General features: G+C 42.8%; 1 protein-coding gene across 2 annotated transcripts; it reads right to left on the reverse strand.

Annotated features, from left to right (window-relative positions):
* Positions 1 to 279: 279 nt before the first annotated feature.
* On the reverse strand, positions 280 to 22,152 carry fn1b (fibronectin 1b). 2 transcript variants are annotated; one of them, XM_029428598.1, is made up of 46 exons: positions 21,880 to 22,152; positions 21,445 to 21,570; positions 20,964 to 21,101; positions 20,544 to 20,675; positions 20,005 to 20,142; positions 19,773 to 19,919; positions 19,473 to 19,649; positions 19,072 to 19,254; positions 18,627 to 18,803; positions 17,810 to 17,965; positions 17,587 to 17,715; positions 17,312 to 17,455; positions 15,725 to 15,846; positions 14,681 to 14,849; positions 14,408 to 14,584; positions 13,838 to 13,966; positions 13,630 to 13,719; positions 13,335 to 13,529; positions 12,086 to 12,364; positions 11,713 to 11,976; positions 11,529 to 11,623; positions 11,110 to 11,278; positions 10,609 to 10,695; positions 10,211 to 10,402; positions 9,196 to 9,474; positions 8,795 to 8,986; positions 8,595 to 8,684; positions 7,931 to 8,197; positions 7,697 to 7,813; positions 7,448 to 7,609; positions 7,196 to 7,351; positions 6,947 to 7,063; positions 6,294 to 6,563; positions 6,020 to 6,207; positions 5,848 to 5,935; positions 5,138 to 5,317; positions 4,953 to 5,042; positions 4,142 to 4,330; positions 3,859 to 3,948; positions 3,002 to 3,456; positions 2,742 to 2,880; positions 2,002 to 2,163; positions 1,787 to 1,912; positions 1,584 to 1,690; positions 1,370 to 1,456; positions 280 to 1,024 (listed from the first exon to the last, which is right to left on the reverse strand). In XM_029428598.1, exons 1-46 carry the CDS (start codon positions 22,019 to 22,021, stop codon positions 947 to 949), a joined length of 7,386 nt encoding a protein of 2,461 aa, XP_029284458.1. In that variant the 5' UTR covers positions 22,022 to 22,152; the 3' UTR covers positions 280 to 946. The 2 variants fall into 2 exon arrangements, with proteins under 2 accessions (XP_029284458.1, XP_029284459.1); XM_029428599.1 differs by lacking the exon at positions 9,196 to 9,474.
* Between the last annotated feature and the right edge of the window lie 116 nt (positions 22,153 to 22,268).

The following is a 22,268-nucleotide window of genomic DNA, read 5'->3' on the forward strand; positions in this document are numbered from 1 at the left end:
CATTGTGAGCATGTTGTCATTAGCATTTAGCTCAAAGCACATCCTCAGTCTTTTGAAAGGCAATTAAGACTATCAAATTTATATTATATTAATTATTGTTTTTGCAACCTACAAAATGGTTTAAACTGACTATAGCTCATCTAGTTAGTCTTCTTTATGGGCTTTTTTTATTTGAGTGGACAGTAGAGAGATGAAAGTCATCTGCAAGTACCTTTTTGAATATAAGGCAACACTAGAGCACGTTAAAACAGTTTATTACAAAAAAGTCAGAACACTGGCTAGGTTTCAGGATCTCTCCAGCTTTATTAAAATAAGGGACATCTTTTTGTCAAAAGGTAGAAACAACTTTGGCACGGACAACAAAGTACAAAAATAGAACAGTTAAAATTCTCACATCCCAGTTCCCACACAGTCACACGTTGAGATTAAAGGGATACATTAGTAAAAGGAAATCAGAATGTGTCAATCACACACAGTGCGACCCCTCAGCAACAGAAGGGCAACAGAAAAGAAAAGCACATTTTCATGGACAATTTAAACATTGTTAATAACTACATTGACATTCTTTAACACAGTGCTTGATCAAATGTTTCGGAATAGTTAAAGGGGAAAAACAATTGTCAATTTGAGAAGTATAAAACTGACTGGTGACAAGTCCTGAATGACTTCCATTTAGGTACACGCAGAAGTATGTGGAGGGGAATCTTACACAAAAAAAGAAAATGGCATGAGTTCATTTTCCAAGTGTGAATTTAGAGACTTGACAGTCAACAGTGAAAAGACTGGCTTTAGAGGAGGATCACTTTGATCAGGCAGCGTAACATCTTTGACTAATCATGTGTCAGAAAGTGATAAGGCAGTTAGTTCAGTCGCAGACAGCATGGCTTCTTAATGGTGAGGCTGCAGCGATTGGACGGTGAAGGAGCAAAGCAGATGTCCGATCCTTTTACTCCCGAGGGTTTGGAGGAGCGTGTGCGTCTGCCAGCAGCTCGGGTCGGAGGCACTCGACGGGGCAATGAATATTCTGGATGAAGAGTGGAGATAAAGTCACATGTCTATGTACAAATAGTCCTGTATTTTCATAAGGTTTTATTACTCATCGGTTTCAGGTGAGGTGACTTAAGGTTCTCATTGGTAGAAATAAAATAGCTTTTTATTAAATATATAATAGAAATTAAAACACAAAGGGTTTGAAAAATCATTTCTGTATATTCCAGTTGATGCTTTTGAAAACCAAATAATATATACTCAAATTAGTTTTGACAATTTTACAATCTTGGGACCAAAGACGGTGTCAAGAAAATGCCCTGTGCTACATTGTAATCGATAAAGCAATATAATGACATTGTTTTGTGTAAATTCCACTCACGCGTAGTGTGTTTCCATATCCAACGGGCTGCAGCAGACTGGCATCAACCTCACCACCTGGTCTGCGGCAGTTCTCACATCGCCAGCCCTGATGAGCCCAAACATACACAAGCGCACATTTAAACATATTTCATTTAACTCACAGAATAGCACACAAGTCAGTACATGTATCACTGAACATCGGACCCACAGCCAGGGAGGCTGACGTGTCGTACCTGCTGTCCTCCAAAGCACGTGCAGGTGCAGATGGCACCCAGGTACTCCTTCTGCCACTGGTTTCCCACCTGGTAAGTTTTGCCATCATCGTAGCACACTGAATCATCTGTGTGGACGTACATACACATTAAAATTCACTTGCAACTCCTTCACACTTTTCAAACAGTCGTAGAATATTTCTTTGGGAATTAAGAGGCCTTACGTGGTTCACACTTGAACTCTCCTTTGCCGTTTCCCAAGCAAGTGCAGCTCATCAAATGACCATTTTCCGCACGGCGGTCCCACTTCTCTCCAATGCGATAGTTGTTGCTATTGTCATGGCACCACTCTAATGTTGGACAACATATTATTTAGAGAAACCAAATAACATCTAATCTAATTCCAACTATCTCCATAAAAAATATCCCAAAAACTTACTAGATGAATCGCATCTGAAGTGGCCACTCCCCAGGCCCAGGCACGTGCACCACAGCTTGAAGCCTGTCTCAGACATCCGCTCCCATTCACCACCAACATCATGGTAGGTTGAAGTAAAGGCATCATAACATGAGTCCTTAGTGGAGGGCACTCCTTGTGGGACTGATGTAAGATGAGTGGGGAAAAACAATGTGTGTAAGCCACTAGTTGCTTGAATATTGATTAGCCAGAGTAACTTTTTAATGAACTTCTTCTGGGCCATGATTTTTATTCAGTTGCTTATTAATAATGATATTTTATATCCATGTCATCTCTCTAAAAACACAAACAAAAAAGAAAGTGTGGTATCAATGTAGTTGTAGTTGTACATCTGTGCTTCTGAGGTTTCATAGCATTAAAACTGCAGCTAATAAAATGATTACTTATTGTTAACTTCTTAAGTTTGATTTAGGATAAACATATTAGCAAGCTAACAGAAAAATCCTATAATACATCAAATTTGCACATTATAAATGTTATGAGCTGCAGCTAGTTTCTACCCTTCTGTGAAAAAGATTGAGTCAAAGTGTAGAGAATAAGTTCAGTGTGGTCACTTCCAATCAGTGAGCATAGTTTTGAAGTGTTTCAAACGATAGTCAGGGGCGCGGCCAGCAACAGCATTTTGGTGAGTGAATGAATCGACTCTAGTGATTCTGTACACTGAAAATAACTGCTTTGCCCAACACTAGCAGGATGCTTACTTGTGTTTCCAGCAGTGACGACTTGCTCCAGTATCTTGTGCTTAAGTGCCCCCTTCAGGGCCTCCACGATCACATTATAGTTGGCTCCGGGGGAGAGTCCTATCAGGGTAGCAGTGGTGGCTGTGCCTGGCAGGGGGATCTGGTCAGGTAGAGAGAGACAAGGGTTTGTCCACATGAAATTAGAGATTTCCTCTAAAATGATAAGTAATGCTCAGACGGCATGATTAGCTGAACGGGAAACCACAGCCTTCGTATCTTACCTGGAACATCTTCTCCTCTATGTGTGTGAGTGGATGGCAGGACACCAAGTACGAGTTGCTCTGCTTGTAAGGCTTCCATGAAATGGAGGTCTGAGTTTGGGCCTCCTGTTGCACTCCCGTGTCGTTACCAAACTCGGCGCCAATGGGCGCATTAATCCTCACGATAGGAACTCTGCGGCCCTCTGCATCAGGGAAGGGCAAAAAGATCAGGGGCTCACGAACTTGCCCAAAGGGAGACTGTGGATTGCCACGATTACTATATCTGTTGTTGTTGTCGCCGTTGTTGTTGTTGTTGTTGTACTCTGTGTACTCCACATTCTGGCTCTGACCACCATGCCCATCTTGGCCATTGTTGCCCACTACCTGGACTGTGTTGTCCAAGTCAGTTTCAGGCACATCCAGCCGGTCACCAACACCTCCAGGGCGGTGGGGCAGGGGAAGCAAAGAGTCTGGTTCTGGGCGGGAGAGACGAGTTAGGGAAGCAAGCGGGTTAGATGGGAGGGGCAGGTAAAGCAGAGCTGCAGTAACATTTCTCGGCCAACAGGAGGCGACATATATGCAGCATTTATGGGTTACGACTCCATGGCAAAGTGTCTTAATGCAGCATTTCAGACACAAGATATTTTGAATCGCCTTTTTTGAGGCATTCAAAATAAAATGGGGTATTATTGTTTTATGAGCCCGATGCTTATGCACTGTTTATCTCAAAGCTTCTGAGCTCTTGCAGCAACATATTTTGATTGAGCTGAGCATATTCAAGCTGCCATTCAAACCCTTACATTTTATAGGATGTTTAGCCATAACTAATTAGAATGTTGATAATCACTAAAATGCATCACATTTGTCTTAATACTCACGAGTCCTGATTTTGCCCACCAGAGGTGTGCTCCTCTGTGTGTTCTGGTTGGCAATGATCTTGATGATGTACTCTGTGGATGGTCTCAGGCCTGAGGAGAGGAAAAATTATCATATAGTGAAATTAGTAGGTTGCACCTGACTCGGCATACAAAAGAAAATTCAATCATATTGGAGATAAAAGTAAAACGTGTGGTAGCCAAAAAAAAAACAAATGTGTCCTATACAATATTACCAGTGGCAATATTGTTTGTGGTGATAATAGACCAGTTGACAACCACATACCAGAAATGGTGGCGTAGTTTTGGCCGGGGTGGGGTCCTGGGGTGAGCTCTCGTGGCGCTCCTCCTGACACCTCGTAGGTGACGTAGTATCCTGTGATCTGTGTGGCAGGTGGCTGCCAGGTGAAGGAGATGGAGGTGGGGGTCAAAGATGTGAACTGGAGGTTGGTGGGAGCCTGGACCACTGGTTCAGCTATGAAAAAAAGGATTTATCATGTTAGATCATTTGATAGTTGTGATCTGTGTAAAATGCTACAGCTGCATTTGTCATTTCAATTTGTTTTTTAAGACCCGACTAAAAACAGTACTGCACTGAAGTCAGACCCACAATGGAAAGTTGTAAAAAATATATATATATATATCTAAATTGATGGGGCAGAAACATTTTTCATTTCATGTCTTCTTCTTCCTTGTCAAAACCTAGCGCTGGACAGCCGACAGTTCGGTCAAAGATTTGGGTGTGTTATGCTAGTAGCGGCTAATGTAGCCTCAAGCTGAGATGGATAGCCGTGCTTCTGCTTCTGGTGAGCGCACTTCTTTTTAACTCACACCAACAGATTGTTTTCCACGTTGTAGTCTTTAGCCCCAACCGACGCTGACTCAAGTGACATCACTTGAGGCAACTTATCAGACTTTCACAGCTCCCTCTCTACTGTGGTTGCATTTAACTAAAGCGTTATGTGCCTTAGTTTTTTCTATCGCTCTCTCTTTGTCATTTTACTTTGCTGTATATACGTTATGTACTGTATGCAATGAGTTCACATTATGAAGTCTGAAATGTCTGCGGAGTGATCACACACAGATTTGTGTAGTACCTGTTTGAATGACGAGAGTGATTGGGGCGCTCTTTGTGCTGCCATTTAGAGTATACAGGTTAACAGTGTACGTGGTGCCTGGCTGCAGACCTTTATGAAAAAAGAAAAAACAGTGAAATCACAGTTTCAAAACTTCCATCTCTAAAATGTTTCAAGGTTCAGTTTAGCAGGAATATGTGGAGTACCTGTGAAAGTGTAGGTGTTTGTTTCTCCTGGGATGGTCTTTCTGATGGTGGGGTACAAGCCACTGAGGGGCGTGGCATCGACAAGGTAACCAGTGATGGTTTCCTCCTTGGAGCGCCATGTCAGTGTGAAAGAAGAATCCTTCACATCAGAGATACGCACACGTCGAGGAGAACTTACATCTGCATTGATGAGGGGAAAAAACGGACATAAAACAGAGCAGTGGATAATGACTGGTGATGTCATGGTTCCCACAGGTCCTTGAAAGTTTGTGTAAATAGACATAAATATACATGGGTCATTGTAAGTGCTTGAATTGATATATATTGTGCAATAATGGAAATGTTAATGTTTAGCTTTTTAACTCGTAAATAAGTCTCTAGCTCAATTTACAAAACATATTGTTTTGCTGTGCTGGGAAATGTCATTAGTTTGTTTTGTTTTTTAAGTCATAGTATAGCATACCATAAAAAGGTCATAGAAGGCGAGAGAGCACTTCACTGTGACAAAGCACAATTGAGAATTGTTGTCTGTGAGCTTCTGTAAAGCCTGCTAGTTGTCATTATAAAAAATCTCAGTGTTGTAACTGTAATTCATTTTCACCCATGTCTCAAACAACGCTGTGTTAGGTGCTTGAATTCAAAGAGAATTAGGCCTGGAAAGTTCTTGAAAAGTCTTTGATTTTAATGTTTAAGAAGGTGCAGCCAGTTACCTCGCAGAGTGGTCACCTCAGCCTCCAGCGGTCTGCTGGTGACAGAGTTCTTCCGAGCGTAGACATGTACCAGGTATGTTGTTGCCTTCTATGACACACAGACATACAGTAGATATTTACTCACTGACTGACTATGAATCCATGTAAATACTGAGATAAGAACTCTTGTTACCATTAGCCCTGGCACGATGACTTGTGTGGTGTCCGGCGCAACGTACATCTCTTCGATGGGACCACTGATTGTCTTGGGGGTGACGACCACATGGTAGCCTAACAGGCGTGCATTGGGGGCTCGCCAATTTACAGTAAAGACGGTGGGACCGACCTCTGAGATCACAATGCCGGTCGGAGCAGGGATCACTGGGACAGCAAAAAAGATTTCAAATTGGAGTCAGGGAACATATAGATTAGGGTGAGAATGTGCTGATGTTTTTGTGTATGTCTACCTGTGGCCTGGGTTCCCACCAACGGTGTGCTAGGTGTGCGGCCATGGAGGGCGATGACTTTGACAGTGTACTCTGTCCCGGGGCGAAGGTTTCGCAGCACCACAGTGTCCTGGTCTCCTCTGGGTGCTGGACGCAGGTCCCTCTCGCTCTCCTCTGAGCTGGAATACAGGACGCGGTATGATGTCACCGTGCCATCTGGACTGTCCCAAGTGATGCGCATGGAGTTGGAGTCGATTTCAGAGAAGGTCAGCTCCTTAGGACGGTCCATAGCTGCAGGAAAGGAGGAAGACGGAGCACATTTCCACTCTGAGCTGTTGTTTTTGATTAAATAACATACACTGCTATAAAGATATATTAAAGCGACACTTTTGTCTTAATTGTTGTGAGTTACTCTGGTAGTGATATTGAAGCTTGAAGATTGGCTTAGATGGCAGGACTCTTGGTCAGAAATCCTGAATAGGAAACCAGCTTTCTTGTTAACATGACATTAAGAATTTAGGAAGAAATAAAGGATGCGTCTGTAACTTGGTTACTTAAGTGCATGTAAACACACTGAATAACACTGACAGACAGTAATTGCATCACTTGTGCCAAAACAATCCCTAGATGAAGCATTTCTTTGATCAGCTTTCACTGAATTGAGTCAAACTTACCAGTCATAGCATTCTCCACCACAGGCGAAGAGGGTTGTCCATCATTGCCCAGGGCATAGACACTCACAACATACTCAACAGTGGGCATCAGGCCTGTGAACGTCGCCTGAGTCTTATCTGTAACAGACGAGCAAAAAAGGACCCAATGAGACGAGGAAACTGTGTTGGAAAAAATATAAAATGATATCTATGAAATAAAGATAACAGTCTGGTTCTGAACAGCTTAATTCTTTTTCCGGCCTGACTTACCAGGGGTCACCTCCTCGGTGTAGGAGGGTCCCAGGCCATTCTTAGGAACACTGGTGATTCTGTAGCCTCTGATTGGTCCCTGAGCAGGAGACCAGCGCACTGTGATGGCGTTGTCACTCACATCAGTCAGTTTCATGTCAGTGGGGGGCTCGGTATCTAAAAGACAGACGGATGCATCACAAGCTTTAGATTAAGTTTAACCCGTCAAAAAAATGATTTACCACGGGAACAGTTTCTTTGATATTGCTGTACCAGTCTTGTGCGTGATGTAAACCGGGGTGTTGGAGGCGGGGCTGTCCCCTCTGCCTGTAACAGCATAGACTGTGACGGTGTAGTCAGTACCGGGCTTCAGACCGGTGATGGTGGCGGTGGTCTGAGTGCCTGGGATTGTGAACTCTTGAGGAGTCTCGCCACCTAGAGATAGTGAAGAACGGTCGAGTGTTACATTCCTTATATCGTTGAGGTTTAGAGGGAACTATGACTTATATCATATGTACAGACTTGTGCCTCCATAGGTGATCCTGTAGTTCTTCACTGAGACAGAGGGGGCGTCCCAGCGAATGGTGATGCTGGACGGGGTGGACGATGTTACCTCCAGGTCCGTGGGAGCATCGGAGACTGGAGAGGATTAGAAGAGGCGCATAAGAAAAAAAATCTATTCAAAAAATTACAAATAGTTATGATCAAGATTTGAGAAAAGGAGGGATGGTTTTGGAAACCAGTATAGAAACTCACTGGTGGCCTGAGTGCCAGTCAGAGGCTGACTCTCCTGATTGTTGCGGACAGCATACACATATATCAGATACTCTGTCTCTGGTGTCAGTCCAGTCAAAGTGAAGTAGGTCCTGGTCGGGGGCAGCTTCTCATCTTTCGGCCTCCCGCCACTTGTCTTTGAAAAGTGGATGCGGTAGCCAGTGATAGCAGCAGTCGGTGCCAGCCAGTGAACGGTGAAGGAGTTGGTGCGGATGTCGGAGAAGTCCAAGCCAGTGGGGGAGTCCAGAGCTGAACGGTATTGGAGAGAGATTATAAACGGCATGCAATGATAATGGCAACTACAAAATTGCAAGGCAACACACATTATCCATTTTAACAATTAGTGGGTTATTTACATGGACTGTTTTTGTACTGACGTGATAATCAAGGGGCTCTCAAACCTTTTAAAACAATGACACCAGTTCAGAGGGATTTTTGCCCACCCACAAAACATGCATACACATGCAACCTTAGCTAAAACATTGACACCATGTATATCTGTTATAAGATTTTTTTAATTGCCTAAAAAAACAAATGACATTAACGTAAAGTATGAAACATGCATAAACTAACAATCAAAGTCAAATATCTAATCTTATATATATGGGCACCCTTGACCCACTTCGGAAACCACTGCCGTACTCACTTGTCCACTGAGTCCCTGTGGCTGGTTCACTTACTCGTTCGCCGTACACACACACAACACTGATACGGTACTCAGTGTTGGGCAGCAGGTCTGTGTGGAAATGGAGAGAGAAGTATACAGTTAGAAAGGCTTGACGTGGAGCGGTGCAAAACAAAACAACTCATCTTGCTGTCAGACATTTTATAAACAAATCGTCTTACTCTCCAGAAGGAAGGTGTTTGTGGCTCCACCAACATTAACCTCCTTGATGTCATCGTCTGTGGCTACAGGATGGTAACGGATGACAAACCGAGAGATGTCGCTCACTGTGGCGACATGGGGGACTGTCCATGTCACCCTAATGTGGTCGGGACCCACCCCTCTAAATTGTAGGTTGGTGGGAGCTGGAATGGCTGGAAGAAAGGGAGGCTAAAGGTTAAAGCTAACACAGCGAAAACAAAAAGGTAAAATAATTCAAATCAGATTTAAAATGGCATACAGAAAATATCATTAACGACATATGAAATGTGCGTTATTAAAAGGGTTTGTATTGTGTCTTCAGCAATTCTTTCAGATCAAAACCCAAGCCCTTCCCATGGATGGAGTCAAAGTGTTAAATCACCAGCTTGTGTTTGCTTTGTGTGTGTGGTCGGCTCGCTTTTCCCCTCCTCTGTAACAGTGAAGATACTGATGTCATAGTCCACGCCCGGCTCCAGACCACGAATCGTGTAATAACCAGCTGATGCTTCCACCATATCTTGAAAAATGGGCAAGCTCTCGCCTGACGTTACTACCATTATCTGGTAACCAGTAATAGTTGAATATTTCAGAGGGATCCAACGCAGGCCGATGGTGGTGTCAGTAATGTCGACAAAGTCAATGTAACTCGGTGTGGGGATGTCTGAAAGGGTTAGGCCAGTTGCAAAGCGCAAGCAAAATTAGAGAGACAGAAAGTAAAATAATTACATTAGTTATACCCAAAACATTCATTTAATTCCCAATAAAGCAGTCAGAGATCCAGAGTGTTACGTGCTATGCTAGATTGAGATCATTACAAATGATTGAAATCAAGAAACATTCACAGTTGACTTTATAGTTAAAGCATTTTTGTGATGACTAATAATACTGTTCTGGGCATGCTCAAAAAAAGAAAACAAATTCACCATTCCAATTAATAGACATGCCCCCCATGCATTTTACCAATGACCATGTTAGTTATAGGTTATGATCATTAAATCATAATTTTTACAGGGGTTGCTCTTAGTAACAAACACACAGATAATTATGCCCCAACTCTGCTGCTCAATGGAGCATTTTAGCCTCTTTATGTTCATTTTTGGTGGAGACCAAAACAGAGCTTTCTTTTGAAACTGCGCCAATTTCAAAAACAATGTATTCATATGGAAAAAATTCCAGCATGAAGATGAATACATTGTTAGGGTGGGAAAAATGAAAATATTACTATGACAGGAAGTGAAATATAGGAGTAGGTTTGACTTCGACTCGGCCTTTCATGGCAAATTCATCTCTCTTTGTTTTCTCTTCTCTCTCACACAGATACACTGGTCTTTTCTGTAGACAACGTTTTGTGTTTAATGCCTATTAACATGTGTGAATGCTTTCCTGCTGGCTCCTACCTGGTGTGATAATTGTGGACACAGGGACACTTTCCAAATGGCCCTTGGTAGTGAAAACACTGATGTTGTACTCGGCCCCCAGATTCAGGCTCTCAAGAATGCATGAGGTTTGATCAGCTTGGACTAACTCTTCCAGGGTGTTTCCTCGCTGGCCGTTGGTGGGTGTGCTTGTCACTCTGTAGCCTGTGATGCCTGCAGAGGGTTAGGGAACATGACAAATTTGGAGGAGGTAGAACATAATGTCAAGAGGTTCTTGCTATTTATGATCCAAAAGGAAATAGGCCTACCGGGAAGAAACATTTGTGTTAGTGAAGAAAAACAAACATTTGAAGGCCAAGGTCTCGACTTGGCGAGATCCAATGTGCTGGTAGTGTGGGAGGAGCAGAGTCAATATTTACCTGGTGTTTTGGAAGCTACCCAGTGGACAGTGAGATCTCCTGAAACAGGGCTGGACTCTACTCTGAGGTCAGTGGGAGGAGACAGAGCTGCAAGGAGAGAAAAGCAGCTTATTACACAAGCATAATAAACTTGTTTCCATGCAGTAGTAACTTCTTCAGTCGGTCAGTCGATTGACATAAATTTCCTCACTTTTAGGCCAAAGGCTTTCGCCCTAGGAGGCTGGAATTGTGTGGGTGTGAAAGTGTGGGTTTGTGTTCATGCCAACTGGCAAAAGGGGATGTGGCAGTGAGAGTGGCCTATAACCAAAAGGTGCATAAGTTCTAAGCGGATTCACGTACCATTGTCGAACCCATGAACCGTATGTTGTAGACTCCCGTGGGAGACAGTTTGTGTGGTGGTATGTGTTTGTGGCAATGTATGCACGTGTGGATGAATGAGCATACATGGTCGCAGCTATTGCAAAATGTGTGCTTGCTTGTTAAAGTAAATTGGATACGCACAAGTGACGACATTGCGGGTCAATGGGCTTCCACGGTCGCGTCCGTTGAAGATGGGCTGAACGCTGTAGGTGTACTGAGTTCCAGGGATCAGACCGGGAATATAAATATGTCCAGAGTCAGAGGTCTCTTCTCTGGGAGACTCTCCTTCTTGGCTGGGGAGCACAGACAGCTGGGGAGAAGGAGAAAGACATGCACAGATCAGAAACCTAGAAAGGATACCACAGCAAACACATTAAATCTGCATTAAGTGATTCTACGAGTAACCCTTTTCACAAAACACATAGTGATTTGACCCAGTATAAAAATGTATAATAATTAGAGCAGCTTAATTTAATTTGATTATGACTATTGTTTCTCTTGATGAACCGATTTCTTTCTTCTTCTTTTTTTGATGTGGTGAGAAGATGCAGCAGGTATACCTTGTAGCTAAACCTGCGGACTGGTATCCAGGTGACGATGATAGAGGTATCAGTGACCTCAGTGCTGAAAGCAGGGTTATTTCCCATCTCGGGACCTGGGAGGAGAACATAAATGTGTAAATTAAACATTTACTTTTATTGCAACAATTTATTCTGCAGATGTTGCGTTTCTCTTAATACTGACTGGTGGTAAAATATGTAGTGACGCCCTCGCTGAGCACATTGTCCAGATCAGAGTGCAGGGTGGCAGTGTACTGGGTTTCTGGACGTAAATTCTTCAAAGGGTACTGGGTGACCCTGCCAGGGATCCTCTTCTCGATGGGGCTGGAGCCCTCGATGCTGAGGAAGAGACGGTAGCCACTGACGATGGCGCGGGGAGCCTCCCAGATGGCAATTGCACTGTTGTGGCTGACTTCAGTGAAACGCACATCATTGGGCGAATCAGGTTCTGAAAGAGACAGATTATATAACACATGTAAGGCATCTCTCATCTTTTTATATTTTACTGTAATCCCTCTGCTTCTAACTTGGGCTCCTTTGTCCATGTCAATACTTACTGGTAGACTTTTCTCCCACAAGGGGCTTGCTCTCCACTCCACCATTGATGGCGTAGATGTAGAAGCGGTACAGTGTGCCCGGCTGCAAGTGGGTGATATCAGCATATGCATTGGGTGAAAGGGGGAGCTGCAGGACCCTCGTATCGGTGCCGTCAGGACCAACGGGGGTGAAGTGCACCCTGTAACCGGTCACCTCGCTGGGTGGACCGTTCCAGGTGATGGTGATCTTCATATCTGAAACCTCGTAGAACTGAAGGTCTGTGGGTGCCAGGACCTCCTCTGTAGACAGGAAGTGGTAGATTGATTGACAAGGGGTATAATCAGACTTCAAATATCCTTTTGAGTTATTGACCACGCTATGGAGCAATGTTTTTATGAGTCTGTCCTCATTTTGTTTTCATAACTTTGTTTACGACAAACTCCACAGCGCACCTTTACCTTAGCTGTGTATAGTTTTGGGGCTTAAATTGCTTAAATTAAAAATCTTAGGGACTTAAATTGAATAAAAGTACAGTAAAACAATCTAAAAAGCTGTAAAAAAGTCTGTAACAATTTAAAGAGCTCAACAATAATGGCTCAGAAAAAGCTGAACATATAAGAGAAATGCCAAACAAGAAAAGGGGTAAAAGAGACATTCGCTACAGCATCTGGTTTTGTTTTTCAAGCATAATAAAACAGTACATTTTGCCGTGCCAGGCACAAGGAAAGAGTCAGAAATGGAAATCCAACATATGATATACTGAGGATTTCATAAAGTGAGTGTGTCTCTGTGTGTGGGTGTGGGCTGTACATGCAGGCTTGCTTTTCATAAGTGTTTTAACTACTTCCGAACGGGTGTTTCTGAGCCCACCATGAATTAAAAAAAGGTAATTCAGGGGCCACAACAGACTAAGATGAAGATAAGAAGATATCAGCATGGTATAGCTATAGCTGTAAAAGCATATTTGACAAAGCAATGTTTTGACAAGCTCAGTCTTTCCAAAACAGTGGAAAGCCCTTTCTAAAGCTCCCTGGCCCTATAAGGAATCTGTAACTGCGAGTATAAACTTAATCTGCTCAGCTTTCACTGACAACCAAAAGATAAAGAAAGATATAGAAAGAGTAATTGACCATCTAATGAATACAATAACTTACGGTGAATGTTTTAATAAAATACAAATGTTCCATTGGCTAAAGTTATGAAGCAGTTTTCATTCATTTCAGCTTCTTTATTAACTGAAAGATGTGGAGTCTATTTCAAAATGTGCACCTCGTAGAGGGGATCCGGCGGTGTTGACCTGTACAAAAACAGGCTCACTCTCCTGGTCTTCCTCCACAGCGTAGATACTGATGTTGTAAAGGTGACCAGGGCGAAGGTCAACCAGGGTCACTGAGGTCTCGGAGTCTGGCAGGTTCAGCTCAGTGCTGCTGCCTTCCATTGACGGTGTGTACACCACACGGTAACCTGGCAGGCACAAACACATCAAAATGGATTTCTATATATTAAAAAAAAACTACTGATTTAAATCACAAATAAACACACATACAGTGACTCAGTTCCTTACCAGTAATAGGAGCCTGAGGCTTGGACCAGCTGATTCGGATGGAGGACTCTCCCACCTCATCGATTGCATGCTGAGCAGGGGAGTCAGGAGCTGGGGAAAGGAAAAGAATGGAAATCAGTAACGTCCTATTTTGTGTAAAAGATTTACAAAATGTAGAATAATCCTGATATTATTGTCATGACAAAGAGGAGGAGAGGGATTATCCCACCTGTAGTCTGGGAGGTAGTCAGAATGAGGTTTGGCTGTCCCTGATTTGGGAGCTCGTAGACGTTGACGTTGTATCTGCGTCCTGGCAAGAGGTCAGCGATGTTGATAGAGTTCGCTGTGCGAGGGACATCTGGAGAAACCGACAAAAAGTTAGTTATTAAACAAACCAGTATATCTGTTTAATTTACTTTTTATTGCATGATTTTGCTTTACGTTTATACCATGGCTGCTCAATGCGGTATTGGATTTCTATATGATTTTTGCATCAATGTGATGAAGTACGTTGACTCGCCAGGTGTTTAATTGGCCGGATTAAACAAAGATGGAGAGACTTCTTTTGTTATTCTGTTGAAAATATACTATATGACAATATTGATCAATACCTTGATGTAAAATGACTATTTTCATGATAGAGGATTTTACCCATATTGCCCACTCATAAAGGAATTGGTTTTGATCACCTGAGATACATGAATCAGAACCTCAACAGAAAAACTAGCAAATAAATCAATCCATACAAGTATCTGCATGTGACAATACGAAGGGTTCAGTGATGCTCAAGGAATCTCACCCAGGACTTTCGGCTTGGCCCCGCCCTCACTGAGCTCATACTCCACCCTGAAGCCAGAGATGGTAGAAGACGCTGAGGTCCAGGACACAACGAAGCTGTTTGAGGTGATTTCTGTCACAGACTCAGAAGTGTCAATCACTGGAGCAAGTGGAGTCGTCTCTCCCTCCGATGTTTCCACTGGAGGGATAAAAGGTATGAAATGTTTCTGTGAAAAATGTTTTTAGATTTGTGGCATTCTCTGAGAGAATTGAAAAACTGCTCAGGTCTACTCACAGGAACCTTGGTTGGTGGTGAAATCGAAGCGTGTGACCTCGCGCCGTCCGTAGCGCATGATGCTGATTAACTGACCCTCGTAGGTGATTCCTGGACGCAGCCCGCTAATGGTGTAGGTGTGGAGGTTGCCGGGGACAGTGACCTCCCTCCAAGCTGCACGGGTATTTTTCTGCCAGAAAGGGTAAAAAGATCTAAAGTTAATGGGTTGTAAGTCACATTTCTATGACATGAAAGCATACATTGAAGAGAGGGCTAGCGTAAAACTTGACATTTGACATTTGAACACCTACAATTACATTATAACTCCATTTGCTGATGAAGACAATGATATATGATTGAAAGCTCCAGAATAGCTACTAAATGAACCCTGTGGCGACATTGGTTTCTCAACTGGATAATCCGATTTCTAAACTCTTGACGGCATGCATAAATCTCCACAGTAATGAACAATTTTGACAGCACAAATATGATGAAGTTGAATAAAAACAATATGTGAAGAGAATTTACTGGAATTATTCATTCATTCAGAAAATCAAGAGTTTATATGGTAGTCTGTATATTTTGGACTCGTTTATTGCCATTTCCTGCTTAAAGAGTATTTAGACTGGCTTTGCACTCTGTCGGAAAACTTCAAAAACTTTCTCAGCAGGAGAGCCAGATGAGGGCTTTACGTAACATTCCTGTCTAAAATACACAACCCCCTTCAGAGGAAATATGTTTGACTTCAATTCAAGCTTCATAAACATTTCAACCAGCTTTTCAGTTTTTGATGTCTTCAATGAGAAAGAATGTGTGAGAAAACAAAATCACAGGGAGGGGGATATATTCCTTGGAGTCTGTGTGTCTGTGTATGCAGACTGTAAAGGGGAGTTCATGTACCTTCTAATCACCTTGTTTGTCCATGTTCAAACTTCAGTCAACATTACCAAAAGCTCTTGACTGTTTGCTAAAGCTACCGGTCAGCAAACATTTTTTTTAGAAAAAAAAAGAGCTTACTTGCATTTACCAAGTCAATTTCTAACCTGAACCAAAAGAGTAACTCACAATTCTCCATTTGAGGATGTACTGGGTAATTTGAACAGATGACGGGGGGTTCCACTGAATGGGATGGGAGTCGGGCTGTTTTCCTGCCTCTGTGATGATCACCTGGACAGGTCTGTGGCCATCTGAGCAGTTAGAGCAGCAGGTGTAGGAAAAGTTTTAGGGGAAGACATCAGGAGAGAGACAAAGAACAAAGCTGCTATTAGCGATGAGAAAACATAATGTTACAGTGTTACCAGTGGGTGTGGGTGAACGTTGGCTACTTTTCGGTGAGGCTCTGTCAGACGGATTCATGAGACATAAAACAAACCACCAGACGGTGCTAAACCAGCTCGAACACCCACTGACATCTTACAGCCCGACATAACACCGGAGCACTATATTCATCATAGTGTATCTAGCTAACATATATCTTCACAATCCCTGCTCTGCACACACCATTGATAACGGTGAGATAAATGTTGCAACTGTAAGGTCAACATTTGATTCAGGACACACAATGTGCTGCAGTACAAAGTACCACATTAAGCAACCTTTTTTTCCAACAAGAGGAATATATTGGAGGCAGGAAGTGTGTGTATAAGGCCATCTCCCCTTCCAAGAACCAGCATCCCTTTCCCCTCTACAGGTCAGCACAACAACACCAGGCGGGGGAGGAAAAACCTCTCCGACTACAAAGACTATGGGAAGACGGGGGTGATGTGATTGGCAAGCACTTCTCCATTTGCCAAACTTCAAAGTCGAGAAAAACACCAAACCCCCGCTTCCCTCCACTAACCTGGCTATGAACTTTTCATTTCAGTGACGTGTGATGGGAGGTTAGGGGTAGGTGGGGGATGAATAAGTACAGCAAATGCAAATGAAGCACTAACAGCTGTCTGACTGAAACGCTGCAGGGAAGTACTGAGAGGCACTGGAGAAATTAATGTAACCAATTACCTTCTAAATTAAATAATACTTCCCATTAATCAATAAAAATAATTAATCCTGCTTAATAATACATGTTATCTTGTAGTGTGCAGGGGTTTGGGAGTTAAATCTTTCACCCCATAATTGAGCCTCAGACCAGCCAATGTTATTACAATTATATCAAATGGATCGTCCAGAAATTAGAAAATGATGCTGAGGTTGAATCTGAAATGCAGTTTTACTATATTTGTTTGCATTTAAGCAAGTTTGCATTAGTTATTTGCAGTTCACTAACTTCCTGTTATCACTGGATTACTTTTACTCTGATTAAGTGTCTTTTCCATATGATTTCTAAATTGACTTATGAACGTTTATCCGCTACGGACATTACAGATATAAAAGTGAAAGCCATGCTAAATCTAAAAAATATGTGTGTACCATGTCTGTGAGTAATGACTCTAAGGAGAAGGAGTGCGATTTTTAATTCAAATTGCATCAATGGGGCACTAATTAAAGTCTGTTGGGTATTTTCTCTATCACGTTGTTGTGTGATGTACATTAACACCTAAACCAGCATATTCAAATAGGGACCATGTGGACTCTGCAGAAACAGATCTGTACCCCAAGCTGAGGTGGATAGCAGCTTCAAACTGATGATGTTGGGAGGATTACTTTCCCTACCTGTGTAGGTCTGCTGAGGTTCACATCTCATCTCTCCAATCCCGTTGCCAAAGCAATAACAGCGGTAGTTGATGCTATGGATGACTTTATCCCATGTGTCTCCAATCTGATAGAACGCCCTCGTTTGTGGCTCCTGACACTGATCTATTGGTAGAAAATAGAAGAAGACCACAGAGATTGGATGGGACAAAGAAGGGTGGGGTTGTAATTTTCAGATGAAAAGTGCATTAGCATTTTAATTCCCCAACAGCTGAGCTAATGAGCCATGAACGCACCGATAGCATCACACTTCCAGCGTCCACGTCCCTGTCCAAGGCAGGTGCAGTTCAACATGTAGCCCTCGTCGTGGCGCTTGGGGAATTCCTGGTTTACTTCATAGTTCAAGCCATCAACAATACACTGATCTAGACACGTAAAAGAAAAAAGGAGTTAAGTCAACATAAAACCTTTATGCTTCAAGACAACAGTTTCAAATCCAAATGGAGTTAGCACTCTGACCTCGCAGCTGTGAGTGAGCAACACAGCTCCACTCCCCGCGCCCATTGCCCAGGCATGTGCACTCCATCATGTGACCCAGGATATCATGGCGTTTGTCCCACTTGTCGCCTACACGGTGCATGGCTCCATCATTGGTGGTACATAACTCCTCATGGGCTACATAAAGAAAGACAGGGGAAAGAAATTATAAAAACTACAGTACTGTGTGTGGAACGGGAATTGTCCTTGGTCCAGTTAGCCCAGTGTTTTCACTCCAGCCCTAAAGTCATTACTCTCCCATGACCATAAACCCTCTCTCTCTCTCCTTTAAACTTTTTGTCCCCAATTGTCCACAGGTGACCAATGCAACAAAACAGTCATTAGCATCTATGACAACAAGATGAGAAAAAGACCAAAGCATTTAGTGTTATTACATCCTCTACAAAGAAGATATATCTATAGCATGTTAGCATTTGAACAACTTTATCTTTTGCTTTCTAGTTCTGTAGGTTCAGGTGGATTGTTTTACCTTTAGACAGAGCCAAGCTAGCTGTTTTCCCCTGTTTCTAGTCTTTATGCTAAGCTAAGCTAATCCCCTCCTGGCTGTAGCTCCATATTTACTAAACCGATATGAGAGAGGTATCTATCTTCTCATCTAACTCTCGTGAAGAAAGTAAATAAGTGAATTGTCAAAGTATTCCTCTAAACATGAACAATATGATTTTATATTTTACATTGTGAATGTTATTAGACATTGAACTGATACATTTCAAAGTGACTGCATGGTGTGGAACAAACAATGCAGCACACACACACACACACACACACACACACTCACCAGCCATGGGGCAGAATCCAAAGCGCTGCTCTGTGTCATAGTCGTGGGTGGTACCACACCACCTCATGCCATCACGTCGCCCATCAGATGTGCAGTCGGTGTAGTTGCGGCCACTGTAGAGGAAGGGGAAGTGGCACAGGCCGCCGTTGGAGTTTCCACCTCGTGTTGCCACAATGGCTGGAATAGAGACGAAGACATCTCACCATAAAGTCTACCGTGTTGTGTCTTCTTTAGAGTTTGGGGACTGTGATAGATTTGCCAATATTTGCAACAATATTCTGTATCTTCAAATATAGCAGTTTTCAGACCAACATTTACAAATATCAAAGAATCCCAGAGAGGGAGCCTTTAAAATCTATTATCATCAAAATACAAACAAACAAGTACATCTATAAATTGATATTAAATAAAATTCCAAAATTACATCCCTGCTCCTAAGTCTCACCATTCTTCTCAGTACAGAAAGAGTACTGCTGGTCTTTCTCATAGTCTGAGGATGTCGAGCACCAGAGCTGCCCATCCGTGCGTCCGTCTGAGGTGCAGGAGTAGTAGGTCTTTTCCATGTAGACGAACGGGAAGGTGCACGGCTGGCCGTTAGAGTTGCCACCGTACTCCTGCTTCCTGGTCTCTGCACAGACCGGAGAGGGAAGAGCGAGAATATGGTCATCATAGCTGAGACAAAGCAATGTGCAACTAGTAATGGTGATTATTTTGAGTGTTGTGACATCAATTGGGGACTCTCAAACGTATTTAATGCCAAGGAAACCCAATTAGTAACATAAAGGACGCACAGAGTTCATCATCATAATTCCTCTTTTCTTCCGAGAGACCCCTGCTTTTACTCACCCCACTCCTGACAGCTGACTCCGTTGCCCAGACAGGTACAGAGCATCTGCTTGCTGCCCTGGCTTCTGAACCAGCGCTGTCCATCGTAGTAGGTGGCTCCAGAGTCTGTGCGGCACGTCCCCTCGATTGGGGGCTCGGGCTGGGAATGGGTGGGGGTCAACATGACAGCACCTGTGGCTGTATGCCACCAAATAGATTAAAAGAATGATAAATGTCAGAGAAGATCAGAGTAAAGTTTATGCCATTTGGTTAACACTTTTAGCAAAAATGTAACTTGAGCAAAGAGTTTTTGAGTCTCACTTCGGCCTGCGTTGTGTCTCTCACACTTCCACTCTCCGCGGCCGTTTCCTAAGCACTGACACTGCAGAATGTGTCCACTTGTGTCCGACTTTGTCCACGTGTCACCGATACGGTAGGACTTCCTGGTTTCCTGGTCGTTGCAACGGTCTGGTGGGAGGACAACAATAGTCAACAGCCACTACTGTAAGAATGTAAAAGTGTGTTCATGTGTGCGTATTTACACTATTCTTACTTCTTGAGGTGCATGTGATGCGTCCATTTCCCTCTCCCAGACAAGTGCAGTCCAGCATCATCCAGCCTTGGTACGGCTTCTCCCAGGTCTCCCCCACGATGTACGATGATGCAGCGTTGTTGTCGTAGCAGCGCTCAGCTGCACAGAAAACACAGGAGATTTATTGCATCTGCAGTTTGTCACAAGACACTGTAGTATCCGGCTTGAAATCACAGCGGCTAAATCACCCCAGACATTTCCAGGAGAAATTAACCAAGTGAAAATCAATAGCTGTGGCGTAAGCTGGGCAAAGAGGAAAGTCCTGCTCTCTCAAACACTTACCTTGTTTGTCTGGACTGTTGTCAAATATGTACAATTCTATCAAACAGTCATACTTCTGAGAAATGACCCTGTGTGTGTTTGTATGTGTGGTGGCAGCTAAATATAAAAGCTTGCATGTTGTGAGATTTCACATTCATCTGCATTCCAGAGTTCATTTGGAAAGTGTTGACGTCGTGGTGAACCCCGCAGGTTTAAATGTATCAGGTAAAAGTACTCACCCACAGGTTTGCAGGTCCACTCTCCTTTGCCATTTCCAAGGCAGACACACTCCAGCATGTAGTCAGCAGTTTCATGAGGTCTCTTCCAAGTCTCCCCGATTGTATAAGACCTCCCACCTTCATGGCAACGATCTGTGAAGGACAAAATGTACTTTGTTTTTGAAAAGATGTCCTAATATGCACTGTGACACATATCCACCATTCAGATTTTACATTCAGTCATTTTAATTTGAATAAAACATTTAATTAAAACATCCTGAGGTAATACTATGTGTTTCTAATGTATGAAAGAAGCAGAGAAGACAAACCACACAGAAATAATTTAATTGGAATTATAACAAATCACTAAAATGTGTTTAATTTGACAATGTTTAATATTCATTTTTGAACTACAGGCAGTTTATTATTCTGGTTACTCACTTGCAATGGTACAGCTGATCTTGCCACGACCAGAACCAATACAGGTGCAGTCCCATATCATCCCTTCCTTTGGTCTCTCGTAGGTTTCACCCACCCGGTATGTCCGGTCATTGGACTTATCATAACAGGACTCCTCCACTGAGAGAAAAACAGAGGAAACACTCAAATGTTAAGAATTTGATACTGCTGTGAATATCTTGCTGAAGACACACGGATGACTGAACAAGTTGATATCTCAAAAACCTTCGGAGTGTTTTTTAAGTAGCCTAACTCAGGTCTGGTGTTTTAGTCATGGTGTGCCGGTGTTATGTACTATATGTTTTACTTTACTTGTTGATATTGACACAAAAGTTCTGAAACAAGTCGATACTGCATTGGGGGAAACCAAAAGTTTTCACTCATTTCCAGATGTGAAAAGTGAGTCTGAGAAGAAATGGCCTCATAGACATTTCTGTATCAAAGTGGTTGGTCTCTCACTGACCTTCAGGTTTAGTTTTACATTTGATGCCTGCTGCTCCATTGCAGGTGCACACCAGAGTACTACCAAGGTAGGGTTTCTCCCACTGCTCGTTCAGTCTGTATGAGCGACCGTTTTCCTCACAGCCGACTAGAAATCATATAAATGGAATATTGTTACATAAAGATTATTAAACATTTGGACTGTAAAATAGCCATTAAACTTCTGTCTGATTTGGCTTACCTCAAACGAAATACTTGATCAAATTGTATCAAAAATAAAATCATTAAGTATGACAAAGTTATTTAGTTACTGTTAAGTCATTACACTTGTTGGTACATCACTCACTATAAATCACTTTCTAATGCAGAGAGAACATCTTTGACTTTTTACACATTAAAGATAATAAACTCAATAACACTTGACAGTTATGATGCAAGTCCTTTGTTTTCTACCAACCTTGAGAAACAGCTACTGCATCACGGAACTCGGGATACACCTGATGCTGGCCAGTTTGTCTTTTGCTCTTCTCTGGCAAGCCGTGGACAGCACTGCTGACGCACAGCGCAACCAGTAACCCGGTCAGTGGGCTACCAGTCATTTTGTGGAAAAATAAGGATTTCAAGGTTAGGCAGAAAAAGACTAGTTTGACAAAATAAGCAAGAGCAGAATGTAAGTTTAGCTTGTAGAGATCTAATTTATGTTACTCTCTGCTCCCTGCTGCCTCCTTGCAGCTGGTGCAACAGACCGAGGAGAGGGGAGCGCGCTGCTTTTATACCCGCGCACACCGCTGCAGCACATTGAAGGGAAGGGCTTCAACTGGAGCTTTGGACGACCCGCCCGAGTGT

Source organism: Cottoperca gobio, chromosome 3 (genome assembly GCF_900634415.1).
Source record: "Cottoperca gobio chromosome 3, fCotGob3.1, whole genome shotgun sequence".
In the NCBI taxonomy this organism is placed as follows: domain Eukaryota; kingdom Metazoa; phylum Chordata; class Actinopteri; order Perciformes; family Bovichtidae; genus Cottoperca; species Cottoperca gobio.

Bases quoted from the DNA above. Each gene is read 5' to 3' on its own strand.
- fn1b (XM_029428598.1), bottom strand. From the start codon at position 22,021: ATGACTGGTAGCCCACTGACCGGGTTACTGGTTGCGCTGTGCGTCAGC. The intron at 21,571-21,879 runs GTTGGTAGAAAA...TATGATTTCTAG, and splicing joins TGCAGTAGCTGTTTCTCAAG to TCGGCTGTGAGGAAAACGGT. The intron at 19,255-19,472 runs GTGAGTAAAAGC...CGGTCTGTGCAG, and splicing joins AGTCAGCTGTCAGGAGTGGG to AGACCAGGAAGCAGGAGTAC.